General features: G+C 41.4%; 1 protein-coding gene across 1 annotated transcript in view; it reads right to left on the minus strand.

The window, feature by feature from the left end:
- Positions 1 to 856: 856 nt before the first annotated feature.
- Positions 857 to 19815, minus strand: part of LOC122935142 (vomeronasal type-2 receptor 26-like) — a 29197-nt gene continuing 10238 nt past the window's right edge. Inside the window, exon 4 of the mRNA XM_044290908.1 lies at positions 857 to 1758. Coding sequence (XP_044146843.1) covers positions 857 to 1758 — 902 coding nt within the window. The remainder of the gene's footprint in view (positions 1759 to 19815) is intronic.

Here is a 19815-nt window from a genome sequence, read left to right on the forward strand (position 1 = left end):
CTTTCCTCAAAAGGCAGTAGAAGGTACTTACCAGCAGGACCAATTAATTTACCTTCATTTATGCCAGTTTTCAAGGGCTGCCGGAATATGGTCCTAATTTATGATGCACCTCATCTTAATTTGGGTGCATCCTCCAACAGTGCAGGGGATATCATAGACCAGTGTAAAACGCAGACCTATGATAAATTCTTCCTTTGCCCCCTTTTTTTTTATCTCTGTTTAACCATAGTGAGCCTCCAGTTCAAGAAAAAAAAGAAAAAAACACATTAAGTGGGAAAGTGTCTGAGACGACCAAATGTACAATCTGCACTAGGTAGTCTGAGAAGTGGTGCAACCATCTTGAGTGGCAGAAATGTTGCACAGGAATTGGGGGATCTGCAGCTGAAAAGATGAGACAGAGGGCACCGGGTAAGTATTCTGTTTTCCTGTTAGGAATGTGAATATGTCATTTGAAGACTCAATAAAATGATACTTGAAAGAAAGAATTTGCTTTCAAGTATTGAACAACATATAGAAACTTCAACATGCTTTCTGACACAGTAAAGTGTAAGACCTTTATTAAATGAAACTTGCTTTATATATAAATTAAATGGTTGGCTTTAACACTAGGCAAATATCTTAACTATTGGAAAGTCCATTGAGTTCTTGAATTTAGGAACCGTTGGTTCCAGTGTGGTATTTTGAGTGATAGAAAACTTTCTGTTCTTAATTTATGACTAAACGGTAATTTCAACTTTAAATTTGATATGATAGAGAAAAGCTAGAACAAGGACTCTGGTCACAGAAGATAAAGGCAAGGAAGGAAGACTGGCTAATTCTATAGGCTAAAACTAACATATTTGATCATTATGCTCTTTTATTGTTGTATAAAAATTAGATTGGACTTTATGTTAATTTCTGGTCTCATTAAAATAATGTAACATTTGGGAATGAAGATACAGCCCAGAAGTCCAGCACTGGAAGATGAGATAGAGAAGATCTCCACAGCAACCATGTATTTCCCCTTGGTGCTGAGGTAGGCCGGGATGAAGGAGATCCACACACTGCAGAAGACCAGCATGCTGAAGGTGATGTACTGAGCCTCATTGAAGATGTCTGGAAGTTTCCTGGCCAAAAAGGCTACAATAAAGCTCAACATGGACAGGATTCCAATGTAGCCCATCGACAAGTAGAAAGCATTGGCAGATCCCTCATTACATTGTAAGATTATCTTTCCAACCTCTATCTCAGTGTTATAATCTGGGAATGGTGGAGAAAAACACAACCAGAGGACACAGATCACAACCTCTCCTATTGTACCAGTAATAAGTAATAATGTGGACAGATGTCTCCCCAGCCACTGCCTCAGTGTCCTGCCTGGTTGGATGGCACGAAAAGCCAGGACTACAGTGACTGTTTTAGCTAAAATAGAAGAAACTGCAAGACTAAAAATAATCCCAAAAGTAACCTGTCGTAGTAGACATGACATCCTTGTGGGACGTCCAATGAATAAGAGAGGACATAGAAATGAGAAGAGCAGAGACAGGAGCAGGATGTAGCTTAGGTTCTTGTTATTAGCTTTCACAATTGACGTGTTCTTGTGCTTTATAAATATCCCTAACACAACGACCGTCACAGAAAAGAAGAAGAGATTGATAATAATGAGAGATAATCCCAAGGTATCTTCATATGACAGGAAGTCAAGTGGTCGCGGGATACAGGCGTCTCTTCTCTTATTAGACCACTGGTCTTCAGGACACTCCGAGCATCTCTCCATATCTGAATAAAAGAAAATAAGATATTGGAAATGTGTGTAATTCATCAACTACAAAATAAAAGTTAAAAGGAAAATCTGAGTTATTTTTTTATTAGGTATTAGGAAAGATATTATAATAATAAAAATGCTTTTACTCTCTATCCTGAACCCCTCTATTCAAGTGGTTGACAGAGAGAGGACCTTTCCTCTGTCTACTCCTCAGCACTTTCGAATATGATCACAGGGTCACCTAAAATAGTCCCCCAGTCCTGACATCAGTGTCTGCCTATTAGACCATGCTACAGACTGGTAACTGCTGTTTATAACAGCAGCTGAAGCTTAACGAAGATGGGTGTTGCAACAGGACAACAACCCAAAGCATAGAAGTAAATCAACAACAGAATGGCTTAAACCAGGCATGTCCAAACTGCGGCCCTCCAGCTGTTGCAAAACTACAACTCCCAGCATGCCATAATAGCTGTAGGCTATCCAGGCATGCTGGGAGTTGTAGTTTTGCAACAGCTGGAGGGCCGCAGTTTGGACATGCCTGGCTTAAACAGAAGAAAATACGCCTTCTGAAGTGGCCCAGTCAGAGTCCTGACCTCAACCCGATTGAGATGCTGTGACCTCAAGAAAGCGATTCACACCAGACATCCCAAGAATATTGTTGAACTGAAACAGTTCTTTAAAGAGGAATGGTCAAGAATTACTCCTGACCGTTGTACACGTCTGATTTGCAACTACAGGAAACGTTGGGTTGAAGTTATTGCTGCCAAAGGAGGTTCAACCAGTTATTAAATCCAAGGGTTCACATACTTTTTCCACCTACACTGTGAATGTTTACATGGTGTGCTCAATAAAAACATGGTAACATTTAATTCTTTGTGTGTTATTAGTTTAAAGGGCTTCTGTCACCCCCCGAAAAGTCATTTTTCTTTTTTTTGGCTAATTTAAATCCTTATACAGCGATTTTTCAATATATAGTGCTCTTAGCCTTTTTCGTTCACTAGTTTGTTTAAAAAACTGACTTTTATGATATGCAAATTAACTCTCTACCAGCAAGTAGGGCGGTTACTTGCTGGTAGCAGCCGCATCCTGCTTTCAAAAAAACGCCCCCTCCGTCTGTTGATTGACAGGGCCAGCGATCGCTCTCGTCTTCTGGCTGGCCCTGTTTGCGTTCAAAATCTCGTGCCTGCGCAGTACCAGTCTTCAGTCGGCGCAGGCGCGCTGAGAGGAAAACGCTCGCTCGGCCGCTCCTTCCTCAATGCGCCTGCGCCGATGACGTCACATCTACACCCGGCGCAGGCACACTGAGGAAGGAGCGGCCGAGCGAGCGTCCTCCTCTCAGCGCGCCTGCGCCGACTGAAGACCAATACGGCGCAGGCGCGAGATTTATAACGCAGACAGGGCCAGCTAGAGGATGAGAGCGATCGCTGGCCCTGTCAATCAACAGGAGGAGGGGGCGTTTTTTTTAAAGCAGGATGCAGCTGCTACCAGCAAGTAACCGCCCTACTTGCTGGTAGAGAGGTAATTTACATATTATAAAAGTCTGTTTTTTAAACAAACTAGTGAACGAAAAATGCTAAGAGCACTATATATTGAAAAATCGCTGTACAGGGAGTGCAGAATTATTAGACAAATGAGTATTTTGACAACATCACCCTCTTTATGCATGTTGTCTTACTCCAAGCTGTATAGACTCGAAAGCCTACTACCAATTAAGCATATTAGGTGATGTGCATCTCTGTAATGAGAAGGGGTGTGGTCTAATGACATCAACACCCTATATCAGGTGTGCATAATTATTAGGCAACTTCCTTTCCTTTGGCAAAATGGGTCAAAAGAAGGACTTGACAGGCTCAGAAAAGTCAAAAATAGTGAGATATCTTGCAGAGGGATGCAGCACTCTTAAAATTGCAAAGCTTCTGAAGCGTGATCATCGAACAATCAAGCGTTTAATTCAAAATAGTCAACAGGGTCGCAAGAAGCGTGTGGAAAAACCAAGGCGCAAAATAACTGCCCATGAACTGAGAAAAGTCAAGCGTGCAGCTGCCAAGATGCCACTTGCCACCAGTTTGGCCATATTTCAGAGCTGCAACATCACTGGAGTGCCCAAAAGCACAAGGTGTGCAATACTCAGAGACATGGCCAAGGTAAGAAAGGCTGAAAGACGACCACCACTGAACAAGACACACAAGCTGAAACGTCAAGACTGGGCCAAGAAATATCTCAAGACTGATTTTTCTAAGGTTTTATGGACTGATGAAATGAGAGTGAGTCTTGATGGGCCAGATGGATGGGCCCGTGGCTGGATTGGTAAAGGGCAGAGAGCTCCAGTCCGACTCAGACGCCAGCAAGGTGGAGGTGGAGTACTGGTTTGGGCTGGTATCATCAAAGATGAGCTTGTGGGGCCTTTTCGGGTTGAGGATGGAGTCAAGCTCAACTCCCAGTCCTACTGCCAGTTTCTGGAAGACACCTTCTTCAAGCAGTGGTACAGGAAGAAGTCTGCATCCTTCAAGAAAAAGATGATTTTCATGCAGGACAATGCTCCATCACACGCGTCCAAGTACTCCACAGCGTGGCTGGCAAGAAAGGGTATAAAAGAAGAAAATCTAATGACATGGCCTCCTTGTTCACCTGATCTGAACCCCATTGAGAACCTGTGGTCCATCATCAAATGTGAGATTTACAAGGAGGGAAAACAGTACACCTCTCTGAACAGTGTCTGGGAGGCTGTGGTTGCTGCTGCACGCAATGTTGATGGTGAACAGATCAAAACACTGACAGAATCCATGGATGGCAGGCTTTTGAGTGTCCTTGCAAAGAAAGGTGGCTATATTGGTCACTGATTTGTTTTTGTTTTGTTTTTGAATGTCAGAAATGTATATTTGTGAATGTTGAGATGCTATATTGGTTTCACTGGTAAAAATAAATAATTGAAATGGGTATATATTTGTTTTTTGTTAAGTTGCCTAATAATTATGCACAGTAATAGTCACCTGCACACACAGATATCCCCCTAAAATAACTAAAACTAAAAACAAATTAAAAACTACTTCCAAAAATATTCAGCTTTGATATTAATGAGTTTTTTGGGTTCATTGAGAACATGGTTGTTGTTCAATAATAAAATTAATCCTCAAAAATACAACTTGCCTAATAATTCTGCACTCCCTGTATAAGGATTTTAAGTAGCCAAAAAACAAAAAAAACGAAAAAATTGCTTTTGGGGACCAACCCGAACAGATGCAATACTAACAGCCTGTCCTGGACCAGGAATGGCACATGTACAGAATCCAGGGGTTAGCCTCCCATGCCTGGATACACATTTAAAGGCGTTATCCATAGTATAAAACATTCACCCCAATGCCTGGACCCCTCATATAGATTGTAATTACTTCGCTCCCTGGCACCCTGTTAAATAATGAGATATAATATGAATTGATATGTAATATAAAGGATGTATAACACTACATACTGACACCATCTATAGTAATACACTTGGTGATGGGAGGTCTGTATGGGAACGTCAAGTCCTATATTTGAAGTCACCATATATGACAATGTAGAAGCACATACATGTGTAAGACACGCCTGTATCTATGGTATAAATGATTGACAGAGACAGACAAGGTGTCACGATAGGTAGGGAACGGAACAGTAAACTGAAAGACAAACTAAACAATAAACTAGGCCCTACAAGCTAGGGAAAAACAAGGTCACCACCTAGCTGTCACGGCGGACGTGCACTCAGTACAAAAGATAACACGCCAACCAGGCTCTGGACGAGAGACGGGGGAAGGGTCACCTCCTAGCTTATTCCTGAGTCCTGACCTCTTTTTCTGCACTGCTCAGCCCACAAGCAGACCTTGAAGGTAGGTGTGCTGAGTCCTCCAGCCTGAGCTGACAAAACCCTGAACTCCCTAAGATGGTGAAGTGGGGATATAGGAGCAGTCTGCTCGCACAGAACCTGGATGGAATAGATGACACAAACAACCAAATTAGAAACGACACTTATCTCTAAGAGCAGGAACTGACAGCCAACCTTCCCTCCAAGCTTCCCAGACCAAAATGAACAGTATAATCCGCTCAGGGCACTGGGCAGTGTGCTGTTTAAACTAATGACTCCACCCAGTGCACCTGATGAGATGCGGATCCAGCACGGCTCCAAAGCAACCACTAACTTCGTGCTGCTATCCTGGACGACCTCCGCACATCGTCAGAGTGGGGCATGACACTAGCAATCCGTGACACACTTTCCCTATGCTGCTAAGCCCATGTGCATACCTCAATGGTAGATATACACATGTCTCCGTGCCTAAGACTATAACACACTAAACAGACCCTCCGCAATAGGGAAAAAGGGTAAGAGACACCCAGCGCCTTCTACCACCGAAAGCACTAGCGTCTTCACTAGAGGCCTAGACCAAACAGAAACCAAAAGGGGAAAAAGAAGGGAAAAGACTTATCTGATACGAGAAGGAGCAGACGATCCACCAAGCATCCAAAGCTCACACAAGGTAGAACTATAACCCGCAAAGGCTATAGGGAGAGGGAGGAATAAATAGCCTCCCCAATGACCAAACTAACCACACCTTATAGGAGGTGGGATTCTGTTCAAACCCATACAAAACAAACTGTCAGATCGAGTCACGTGCAGCAACTCTGACAGATCATCTCAGAACACCCACAGGGCAGGGCGTGACAGTACCCCCTCTACGGCTGATCTCTGGACACCCAGGCCCAACTTTATTTGGGTGTGCCCTGTGAAAGGTATTAACATCGGTAGCCGGAACCCACATTCTTTCCTCGGGACCGTATCCCCTCCAATGCACCAGGTACTGAAGGGAACCCCGAAGAACACATGAATTGAGAAATCTAGAGCTCTGAAACTCCAGATTACCATCAACCAAAACAGGAGGTGGAGGCAAAGGATATGGTTCCGCAGGTTCCACATATTTCTTCAACAAAGACTTGGGAAACACATTATGGATCTTCCAGGCCTGCGGAAGTTCCAGACGAAACGCCACCAGATTGGCAATGGCCGAGATTTGGTAAGGGCCAATAAATCTTGGACCCAATTTCCAAGAGGGTACCTTCAGCTTTATGTTTTTAGTGGAAAACCACACCAAATCACCCACACACAGGTCTGGAACAGTCATACGTCTCTTGTCAGCCATCTGTTTATATATTTCACCCAATTTTTTCAAATTAACTTGAATCTTCTGCGAGATAGATGACAAAGAGGAAGAGAATCTCTCCTCTTCTGGTATCCCAGAAGATTAAGTCCCATAAAAAGTCCAAACTGAGTGTGAAAACCATATGCGTCAAAAAAATGGTGACTTATCAGTTGACTCCTGCCTACGATTGTTCAAGGCAAACTCAGCTAAAGACAAGAATGAGGGACACTCATCCTAAATCTCTGCAATAAAACATCTCAAATAGGTCTCCAGGTTTTGGTTAGTGCGCTTAGTTTGACCATTCGACTGAGGATGGAAAGCCGAAGAGAAACTGAATACCCAGACGAGAACAAAACGCTCTCCAAAACCTGGAAACAAATTGCGTCCACCTGTCAGACACCACATTAGAGGGAATGCCCTGTAATTTCACAATGTTGTCAATAAAAACCTGAGCAAGAGTTTTTCGCATTGGGCAAATCTGATAATGGTACAAAGTGAGCCATCTTGCTGAAGCGGTCCACTACCACCAAAATCACAGTTTTCCCAGAGGAACTCAGCAAATCAGTAATGAAGTTAATGGACAAATGCGTCCAAGGACAAGATGGGATGGACAAAGGAAGAAGAGATCCTGATGGCCGAGTGTGTGCCACCTTCGCGCGTGCACAGGTCTCATAAGCTGCTACATAACTCTCAACACTTTTACGCAACCGAGGCCACCAGAATCTCCGGGAAATAAGATCTACAGTGGATCTACTTCCAGGATGTCCCGCAGGGACAGTATCATGATATTCCTTTGTATCGAGGTTCAAAAGGAACAAACAACTTGCCTGGAGGACAAGGATCAGGTGCCTCCTCTTGAGCCCCCAACACTTCCGTCTCCAGCTCGGGGTAAAGAGCGGAAACCACCACCCTATCAGCCAAAATCGGAGCGGGATCCTCCGAATCTCCCCCCCCCCTCCCCTGGAAAGCTACGTGACAACGCATCCACTTTGACGTTTTTAATTTCAGGGCAATAGGTGACCACTAAATTGAACCTAGTAAAAAACAATGACCATCTAGCCTGCCTAGGATTTAAACGCTTTGCAGATTGCAGGTAGGCCAGATTCTTATGGTCAGTAAATATTGTAATTGGATGGGTAGCCCCTTCTAGCTAATGGTGCCACTCTTCAAAGGCCAATTTGATGGGCAACAACTCTCTATTCCCAACATCGTAATTTCTCTCGGCGGCCGAGAGTTTCTACGAGAAAAAAGCACACGGTCGCCATTTGCTAGGAGAGGGACCCTGCGACAAGACTGCTCCGACTCCCACTTCTGACGCGTCAACCTCCACAATGAAGGGTTGAGACACATCAGGTTGCATCAGAATAGGCGCAGAAACAAAGACAGAGAAGTCAGCACCCTTCCTAGTCATATCTGTCAAAGGTTAGACAATGGTGGAATAATTCAGGATGAATTTTCTGTAGTAATTAGTAAATCCTAAAAACCACATCAGGCCTTTTTGATTCTCTGGCCGATCCCATTCTAGTACCGCACAGACCTTTTCGGGATCCATATGAAAACCGGAAGCAGAAAGCAAGTACCCCAAAAATGGCAGCTCCTGAACAGCAAACACACACATTTTTCCAACTTAGCATACAATTTATTCTCCCGAAGGATCAATAACACTTGTCTCAAATGATCCTGATGAGTCTTCATATCAGGAGAGTTTTCATTTTTATCTTCATTCTTAGTTATATACTATTCAGCAGCTGTCATCTCCCGAGATGGTTGCTAAACATTCCGATGGGACAATTTGGTAGGCTAAAGCGTAATTGAATAAAGAAGGAACAATTGGAAATGGAAGCCGAGGATATGAAAGTTTGTTTTTTAAATAAAAACTATCCATCAAATATAGTAGAAGAATTTCTATCCAAAATAAAAAAGATAGATTTTTTTTTTCAAATCTAAGAATTAAGATAAAAATGAAAATGAAAACAAAAATAAAAGCAAAAATAGAAACGAAAATGGGTGTATGGATTTGAAAGATGGAACTCCGCGGATTATTTTGCCTTTTAATTCTGAATATAAAAAAGCGGAACGAATTGTTAGACGTTATTGGCACCACATCCTAGATGATAAGACCATAGTCCATTAATTTCGAAAAATCCACAATTTGTGTATACAAAAGCGCAAAATCTAGGATGTAAAGTAGCACCAAAGACCAAACAAATTATAAAAAAGAAAGGAATTTCGCAACATTGGGATCACCTAAAAGGATTTTATAGATGTGGGAGGTGCTCTAACTGCAAACAAACCACCTTCCAAAGAAAGACCGCGGAAGTGCAATCCACTCAGAATAATTTAAGGATAGAAATAAACAAGCTTCTGACATGCAGTTCTGACAATGTACTGTATTTAATCCAATGCCCTTGTGGCAAACAGTATATAGGACGCACCAAGAGACTACTAAAAACTAGAATAGCAGAACATATCGCAAATATAAAGAAAGGCTATGAAAAACACACCTTGTCCAGACATTTTAAACATCATCATAATCAGAACCCCTCAGGTCTAATATTCATAGCATTTGAAAAAGTAACCAAACACTGGAGGGGGAAGGGGGGTGATCATATATCTAGGATGTCCCGACAGGAATCAAGAAGGATTTTTGAGTTTGATAGTATTCAACCCAATGGCTTAAATGCAGAACTAGAAATCTTGGGTTTCCTGTAAAATAGGACGCCCCTGGTTGACGGACGACAGGGGTCTCTGTTTGCTATCAGCACCTCCGTTTTCCCTTGACTAGGGGCCTCCTATATAACCACATACTCCCTAGAGGTTTTTATTTTTACATATTCTACATTTTTACATTTTTATATTTTTATATTTTTCACTTGAGGAAAGGGACCTCTGGAGAATATTCATATATGTTCTATATATTTTATATATATATATATATATATATATATATTAAAAAAAATGAACTCCGCGGCACATCCAAGTCGTGAAAAAGTAAAGAAATTTTAAAATTTCTTTTACTTTTTCACGACTTGGATGTGCCGCGGAGTTCATTTTTTTATACCGTTTGGAGGTGGATCGCCGACTCAGCCGCTGGCACTCCGCCAGTACTATTCTGATAGTGGTGCTGCCCACATTCCTTGATTTATATATATATATATATATATATATATATTTATATATATATATATATATTATTTTATATATTTTTATACATTCTATATGTATTTTTATATGATATCTTATAGTGAAATGCAATTGCATACATTATTTCTTGAAGAAGCATAAGGATGAAATAATTTAAATCTTTGGGATGTTTTGAAATCCCTATACAGAGGACTTGGAGGCGACAAATAATTCTTGTGGCTTTGACAGATAAAGAGAATAAATAAATAACACAAAAAAGACAAAAAGATTGCGTGATGTGAAGTATGCTTGACCACTGAGGAAGGAGCGAGTTTACACTCCGAAACATGTTTGGGTGAACAAGTATACTAACACAGAAAACAACATTGCTGGAGCGCTCCAGAAAGAAGAAAAGTAAAGACTCATGGTAAACTGACCTATTCCTATACAAGTGGAACACCGGCAGCAAAGTAAAAAGGCGAACCAAATATCTGAGTGGCGAATCTGAACTACACAGAGATGCCTCCATAACACTAGGGACGCCGAATCTGGAGGACAGCTGCGATTGGAGTTTCCAAAAAGAACAAGATAAAGGTTAGTCTGCTCTCAGAAATTGTGTGGGACGCCGCACTAATGCCTCTTTCAGACGGGCGTTGCGGGAAAATGTGCGGGTGCGTTGCGGGAACACCCGCGATTTTTCCGCGCAAATGCAAAACATTGTAATGCATTTTGCACTCGCGTGAGAAAAATCGCACATGTTTGGTACCCAAACCCGAACTTCTTCACAGAAGTTCGGGTCTGGGATCGGTGTTCTGTAGATTGTATTATTTTCCCTTATAACATGGTTATAAGGGAAAATAATAGCATTCTGAATACAGAATGCATAGTAAAATAGCGCTGGAGGGGTTAAAAAAATAAAATAAAAATTTAACTTACCTTAGTCCACTTGATCACGTAGCCCGGCATCTCTTCTGTCTCCTTTGCTGAACAGGACAGGTGGTGAGCATTCATTTCAGGAACAGGACCTGTGGTGATGTCACTCCGGTCATCACATGATCCATCAGAATGCTAATATTTTCCCTTTTAACTATGTTATAAGGGAAAATAATAATGATCAGGTCTCCATCCCGATCGTCTCCCAGCAACCGTGCGTTACGTGAAAAACGCACAAAATAGAGCATGCTGCGATTTTCACGCAACGCATAAGTGATGCGTGAAAATCACCGCTCATGTGAACAGCCCTATAGAAATGAATGGGTCGGTATTCAGTGTAGGTGCAATGCGTTCAATTCACGCATCGCATCCGCGCGGAATACTCGCCCGTGTAAAAGGGGCCTAAGAGGCAGCCAAACCGTGAGTAAAGACATCTACATCTTACTACAGGAATTGCTTGCACTGAAAAGGTGTGATTATATCAAAAGGTGCGATCATCTGCACTATATAAGAAGTTAAGTCCGATTTACATTGTATTTGGAAACATCAAGCCATCATCATTTACAGCCATTGCTATCAACATCGTTGTTGCTGTTATCTCAACCAGCAGTATCAACGTTGTTGCAAAACTATTATTAGCACATTGCACTTTAACTCTGCCGCTGTTGAATATTGACACAACCTATTGAGACATTTGCATTGTCTTCTATGAAGAACTATTGCTAAGTTAAAAACCGGCCGACTATTGGGGTGTTTATACTGCTATTACTGGACTATCTGCTGCTATAACGTGCTGCCATTTATAGATTATATTTTATACTGCCATCAATTGCTGCTATATTTTCTTGCTATTGTTATTATTGTTCAAATGTTATATGAATTGTATTTTTAATTGAATAAAATATTCTCACTTATCCCCATGAACCCATAATTGGAGTGCCTGCCCGCTATTATTTTATTATTAACTATACGCAACTGACAAGGGTGAGTCAATTTGGGGAAGAGCACCTATTTCCAGAAAACCAGTGGAGAGCTGCCTTTTTGTTTGCTATATTTGCTAGTGTGAAAATAGCCTAAGCCTTTTCCTAAACAATTTTTAAGTAATCAACTTTTATGAAAACCGAAAATAAATCACATTATTAATTTTTTTATATAACTCTTGTTGAATCCTGGTGAATGAGTCCTCCGGGGGATCCTTACTCCAAATATGCATACACTATATTTGGAGAGGATTACCAAAGCAGTTATGATTAGAGATGAAATAATCGAATCCCACAAAGTGGAATTTGATCCGTGCTTCATGTCAGCGAATCGATTTATCCTGAAATAGTATAAAAAACAAAAAAAATCAAACTTACCACCTCCATTTGCTCACGACGGGCCGCCAGCCTCCATCTTGCTTGAAGATATCAGCCGAAATCCTGTGAGGCGTGAGATTACATCACCACGCCGCCCGGCGTGATTGCGGCCGGCTCGTCGCAAGCAAATGAAGGCGGTAAGTTTGATATAATGATATGATATTTTTTATTGTTAATTTTATACTAATTTTAAACTCCGATGCCACAATCATGTATGAATGCAGCATCTAAAGGGTACAATGACAGGGGCGGGACTATCACAGCTCCCTGTCATTGCACCCTCTACTTACAAAAAAATGCGCTTCGTGACGAAGTAATTTGTCACAAAGGAATAAAATAAAAAAATAATTGGCGAAGCAGCCAAATCGAATTTTGAAGAAATTCGCTCATCTCTAGTTATGATATATATTTTTCATACACATATTTATATTACATTTGGTGATATTTTAGACACCCGCATCGCTCCTGAACCCCGCACAACAACCTCTGCATTTCCTTTTCACGGGAGGCACTAGGGAGGCTCGTCCCCGTCACGGCCTGAATAACCCTTTTAGGAGATTGAACATCTGCAGAACAATCGCCACATCCCACGGTGGATTTTGTGCATGTGAACTTGAACTACAGCAACCTGTTCAAACAGGTACAAAAGAGTTTGCCTGCCATGAGTAGAGATGTCGCGAATATAAAATTTTCAGTTTGCGAACGGCGAACGCGAATTTCCTGAAATGTTCGCGAACCGGCGAACCAGGTGAACCGCCATAGACTTCAATAGGCAGGTGAATTTTAAAACCCACAGGGACTCTTTCTAGCCACAGTAGTGATGGAAAAATTGTTTCAAGGGGACTAACACCTGGACTGTGGCATGCCGGAGGGGGATCCATGGCAAAACTCCCATGGAAAATTACATAGTTGATGCAGAGCTGGGTTTTAATCCATAAAGGGCATAAATCACCTAACAATCCAATTTTTTTGAACAACGTGGTTTAAAACATCCAGTGTTTGTATACGATCAGGTATGATGTTGTATCGATCAGGTAGTGTAAGGGTTACGCCCGCTTCACAGACATTGACAGACCAAACTCCCTTTTAATGCACCGCAAACAACCGCAAACAGTCCATTTGCCCAACCGCAAACTCCCAAGGTTGTATACGAAGCTAGCCATGTCCTGTTGATGTCATTGAAGGTTTCTTCCTCCACCCAGCCACGTACAACACCAAGGGTCCCAAAAGGTGAATTGAATTGATTTTTCGAACAGGGAGATGGTTAATAAAAATGCTGGCTCCCTCCCCTTTGTTTGAATCCACGGTCACTGCGTCTGCGCCGTGCAATTTACTCTCACACCCGATATGAGTGGTATTTTCTGTAGTTCTCTTCTCATCAGTTTAATCCCTATTACGTCCCCAATCTGGGGTCCATTTATTGAATTGATTTTTCGAACGGGGAGATGGTTAAAAAAACGCTGGCTCCCTCCCCTTTGTTTTAATCCACGGTCACTGCGTCTGCACTGTGCAATTTACTGTCACACCTGATATGAGTGGTATTTTCTGTAGTTCTCTTCTCATCAGTTTAATCCCTGTTACGTCCCATATCAGGGATTGCCTTTTGTGAAAAATAAATAAATTGGGCGGGGATCTTCAACTGCTTTCACAGTGACAGACCAAACTCTGATACACCAAAATGAATTGATTTTAGGAACCGGGAGAAAGAAAAAGCAGCTTGGTCGGTCCTCTTACTCCCAAGCTGGGGCACTGCGCGTGCACGGAGCAATGTCGAATTAACGAACCATTACGACATAATTTAGTTCTGAGCTCTGTACTTGCTTTGTATTGGAATTGATGGGGATTTTTTAAATTGTCTGCATTATTTCTACTAAACTATTAAGAGACTTTATTATGATTTTTTTATTTTATGTATTAAAAACCCATACAAATTAAAAAAAATTAATAATGTTTTTTCTATGAAAAATTATCCAGCCGATCGCTTTTGGTCTGATCGTAATGAAGCAACGGCCTTATCATCTGGGGTGTGGCAACATTGCCAACACGTTCATAGAGGTGATGATCGCTTCATTGTGACACGCAAGCCCCTTCACCACAACAAGGTACGAGGCCAGAAAAATTAAGCATGTACACATGCCGGAAAAATGCATGTTTTCCAGGCAGAAAGGTGACTAAAACATTGCGGCTTGAACCCTAGTTGGTGGTGGAGAATTCACGAAAGTCATCCGGTATGCAGACATTAAATACAGCAGCGTGGGGACCATTTGAGGCCAAGGCATGTCATCAGGCCTATTGTTAGTCAAACATATCCCCCACTGTCAGTCCCTTCGGGATCCATGCCTCATTCATCTTAATGAAGGTGAGGTAATCAACACTTTTTTGACCGAGGCGACTTCTCTTGTCAGTGACAATGCCTCCTGCTGCACTGAAGGTCCTTTCTGACAGGACACTTGAAGCGGGGCAGGCCAGAAGTTCTATCGCAAACTGGGATAGCTCAGGCCACAGGTCAAGCCTGCACACCCAGTAGTCAAGGGGTTCATCGCTCCTCAGAGTGTCGATATCTGCAGTTAAGGCGAGGTAGTCTGCTATCTGTCGGTCGAGTTGATCTCTAAGGCTGGATCCCGAAGGGCTGTGGTGATGTGTAGGACTGAAAAAGCTCTGCATGTCCTCCATCAACAACACATCTGTAAAGCGTCCTGTCCTTGCCGCCGTGGTCGTGGTAGGAGGAGGATTACTTTCACCTCTTCCTCAGTTAGATTCCCGTTGTGCTGTGACAGCCCCCTTATAAGCTGTGTAAAGCAAATGTTTTAGTTTGGTTTTGAACTGCTGCATCCTTTCCGACTTTCAGCAATTTGGTAACATTTCCGCCACTTTCTGCTTATACCGGGGGTCTAGTAGCGTGGCCACCCAGTACAGGTCGTTCTCCTTCATCCTTTTTATACGAGGGTCACTCAACAGACATGACAGCATGAAAGATCCCATTTGCACAAGGTTGGATGCCGAGCTACTCATTTCCTGTTCCTCGTCCTCACTGATGTCATTGACGGTCTGTTCTTCCCCCCAGCCACGCACAACACCACGGGTTTCAGATAGGTGACAACAACGAGCACCCTGGGATGCCTGCTGTGGTTGGTCTTCCTCCTCCTCAAAGCCACATTCCTCCTCTGACTCCTCTTCCTCATACTCCTCTTCCAGCGTTGCCGCAGGTCCGGCAAGCAATGATGACAAGGCTGTATCTGGTGGTGATGGTGACCACAACTCTTCCTCTTCACACTCATCTACAGCCTGATCCAGCAGTCTTCGCAGGGCACACTCCAGGAAGAAAACAATCGGGATAAGGTCGCTGATGGTGCCTTCGGTGCGACTGACTAGGTTTGTCACCTCCTCAAAAGGACGCATGAGCCTACAGGCATTGCGCATGAGCGTCCAGTAACGTGGCAAAAAAATTCCCAGCTCTGCAGAGGCTGTCCTAGCTCCCCTGTCATACAAATACTCGTTGATAGCTTTTTCGTGTTGGAATCAATAGTAATAATAGTATTCTCCACTCACTTCACGGGGAGGAAATTTTGAAGGATAAAGCTCAAGACACCCAAAAAAAGTTTCCTCCCAATCAATGGTCTTAGGAAGAGACAGCAGTTCCAAACTCGGTACGTCTTGCAAATTCCCTTTATTTATAAAACAACAGGAACAAAGAGCTCTACGCGTTTCGGGGCACAGAGTGAGTCCCCTTCATCAGGAGCAGCATGTTATCACATAAAACAAACAGACATTTTATACCTACAATATGGGGTCAAACAATGAGGGGTCAAACAGTATGGTGTCCTGAGTGATGTCACTTTCGGGTCGAACCTGACTTTGATCATCATTTAACCCTCTTTCCATGAAACAAGTGGTAGTATTAAGTGCCACCTTACATTTCCTATATCTGATTCTGTGATCCATATCATCCAGAGTCGGTATATTACCTTAAACACTTTTGGAATAAGCGGTCCGGGTGACGGGCCACTATATATACATATCCGGAGGGACCATAATATTAATAAAAATAAATAAATATAGAGTATATGAAGAATGAGGAGTATATGTGTATATATATATAGTAAATGGGGGAGTCAAATGGATATGAGGTTTAGACTATTGTATATATATACACATATATACCTCGAGGCCCCTCGTGACTAAGTGCTGAGTTTCCGGAGTTGTATCAGATGACATGTACTTGCACATATATGAAAAATATATAATATAAATTAAAAATAGATAAAATAGATAAAAAGAAAAAAAGAAAAAATAATAAATATATAGTAAAATACATTTCTGTTGTACATATCTTTCATACCGAATACAATGAAATATATAAACAAATATAATAAAAATATAATTATATAATAAAAAATAATAATACAATGGAAAAAAAATTTTTTTTATAAAAAGATAATAAATACTGGGAGAAAATACTAAGAGAAAGTAGATAAATAGATAAATATAAATATAAAACTCTTTTCAAGGATTGTCATAAATAAGTATAAAAAGTTATATTCAGGGGTGATGAACTTCATGGGTGGATTCAAAATTCAGTGATCAATAATTGGTATACTCCAGGGTTTCATTGAGGCCAAAGGGGGACAATGTGTTCAGACGATAAATCCAATACATCTCTTTTCGTGATAAACACTGATATGACTGGGGTACCCATTCAAGGGGTGTAACTTTTAGCAGTGCTGGGTCGCTATTGTGGGACTCCTGAAAGTGCTTGGGAAACTATGTGTAAAAATCTGTCTTTTTATGTTCGCGCGCTGCTCGTTCATACGTTCTCTTAAGGTCTGCGTTGTTCTTCCTACATAGAGGAGCTTACAAGGGCATTCTAGTAGGTAAATGACAGATCTTGTCCCGCAGTTTACGTTATGTCTCAAGGTGTAAGTGTCAGGAGTACCTGGGATTTGGATTTCTTTTAACCCATGGGTCATCATCTGGCAACATTTGCAGAGACACACTATCCAAAAATTCTAGATTTCCAACAGATGACACCACTCCAATCTTCCCCCTAAGCGATACTAACAGTATCAATAACAAAAAACTGGAAAGAGAAAAGGGAATTTTTAACCTTTCTAGTTATACCCTTCATTCTGATGAGATCAACATTTTGAGTAAAGGGTTATCCTTTTGTCCTACCAATTCACCTGATCCGTTTGAACTTTTTATAGATTTGAATAAATTTATTAGGAAATTAACTCTAAAACGCCATTTTAGAATAAAGGAGCTCATTACACCACAGAGAGAGAATACCGATCCATCCGATAAACACCCCTTGGATTCTAATAGTGACAATAGTGATGAGATATCACTACTTCCCCCTGTACCATCTAATCTACAAAGGAACTCCACGTTCTACCCTATAGAACACCGAGGCCCCCAACTGGAGAGCTATTACACAATGGTTTTAGACGATTTCAAGAACCTTTGTGAAAACAACAAGACCACACCTGGAGGCCATAATTTAAAACCAGTAGAAAAGAAAGCACTAAAAACACTCAAAGATAACAAGAACATCACTATTAAAAATGCGGATAAAGGAGGGGGAGTGGTTATCCTTAATACAGATTACTATCTAACTGAAGCTAATAGGATCTTATCCGATCCTGAGTACTACAGAACTCTCAAAGAGGACCCAACCAATATTTTCAAAAAGGCTCTAACAATGTTGGTAGAGCAAGGTTTTCATTCAAATGTCATTAACAAAAAAGAGAAACTTTTTCTGTCTCCATCCCACCCATCTTTGGCTAAATTTTATTTTCTTCCAAAGATCCACAAATCGCTTGTTAACCCCCCAGGCCGACCTATATTTTCAGGTATAAATTCACTTACTTCAAACCTCTCAGCATATGTAGATTTTTATTTACAAAAGCATGTGCAGTCGTTACCGTCATACCTCAAAGACACTCCCCATCTGATTAAGCTCTTACAAGATGTCCAATGGCAGAAGGAGTACATCTGGGTAACGTTAGATGTTACTTCTTTATATAGCAACATCAAACAGGAACTTGGGATAACAGCGGTTAGACATTATCTCAGTCAAGATTCCTCCATGCCAGATACACAAAAGGAATTTCTTTTGAATTCAATAGAATTCATTCTATTACACAATTACTTCAATTTCAATGACCAATTTTACATCCAAATCAAAGGTACCGCGATGGGGACTAAGTTTGCCCCATCGTATGCAAACCTATTTATGGGGATGTTTGAGAAACAGTTCGGTCTTCTCTTCCACCCCAGAATAAAGTTCTACAAACGTTACATAGATGACATGCTGTTCATTTGGGAAGGAAGCAGTGAATAACTCTCATACTTTTTCAACAATCTGAAAATTAATGATTGGGGTCTATCCTTCACCATGGAACAACATCCCACTAAAGCTATCTTCCTGGATATTCATTTAGAATCGGGTTCTGAGTTTATCACGACAAAAACACATTTTAAAAAGGTAGACGCTAATAGCTACCTCGAATTCAAGAGCTGTCATTTCTCTAAATGGAAAAGAAACATACCATTTAGCCAAATGAAACAGATAAGAAGGAATTGCTCTGACAATCGAGTTTTACGTGAACAACTCTCTATCCTTCAGACCCGTTTCAAAGAGAAAGGCTATCCCTGATCCCTAGTTCAGGACTCTGTGAAAAGAACCCTCAAACTAAGCCAAACTGAAGCTCTGTTACCGAAAAAAAACATGTCGATTCCAAGTAAAGCACCACAATTCAATCTTATTACCCAGTACAACAATAAACATACAGAAATAAAAAAAATCATAAACAAACATTGGAACATTCTCCTAAAAGACCCCATCTTGAAAGACATCCTATCTGCCACTCCAACCCTCACGTTCAGAAGGGCCCCTACCCTCAAAAATATTTTGGCCCCGTCGTGCCCGAACTTTACAAAAAATAAAAAAACTAACCTTGGGGACATCACGAAAGGGGTACTCAAATGTGGTACAAAAAGGTGCAAATGTTGCCAGATGATGACCCATGGGTTAAAAGAAATCCAAATCCCAGGTACTCCTGACACTTACACCTTGAGACATAACATAAACTGCGGGACAAGATCTGTCATTTACCTACTAGAATGCCCTTGTAAGCTCCTCTATGTAGGAAGAACAACGCAGACCTTAAGAGAACGTATGAACGAGCAGCGCGCGAACATAAAAAGACAGATTTTTACACATAGTTTCCCAAGCACTTTCAGGAGTCCCACAATAGCGACCCAGCACTGCTAAAAGTTACACCCCTTGAATGGGTACCCCAGTCATATCAGTGTTTATCACGAAAAGAGATGTATTGGATTTATCGTCTGAACACATTGTCCCCCTTTGGCCTCAATGAAACCCTGGAGTATACCAATTATTGATCACTGAATTTTGAATCCACCCATGAAGTTCATCACCCCTGAATATAACTTTTTATACTTATTTATGACAATCCTTGAAAAG

This window comes from Bufo gargarizans, chromosome 4 (genome assembly GCF_014858855.1).
Source record: "Bufo gargarizans isolate SCDJY-AF-19 chromosome 4, ASM1485885v1, whole genome shotgun sequence".
NCBI classification, from domain to species: domain Eukaryota; kingdom Metazoa; phylum Chordata; class Amphibia; order Anura; family Bufonidae; genus Bufo; species Bufo gargarizans.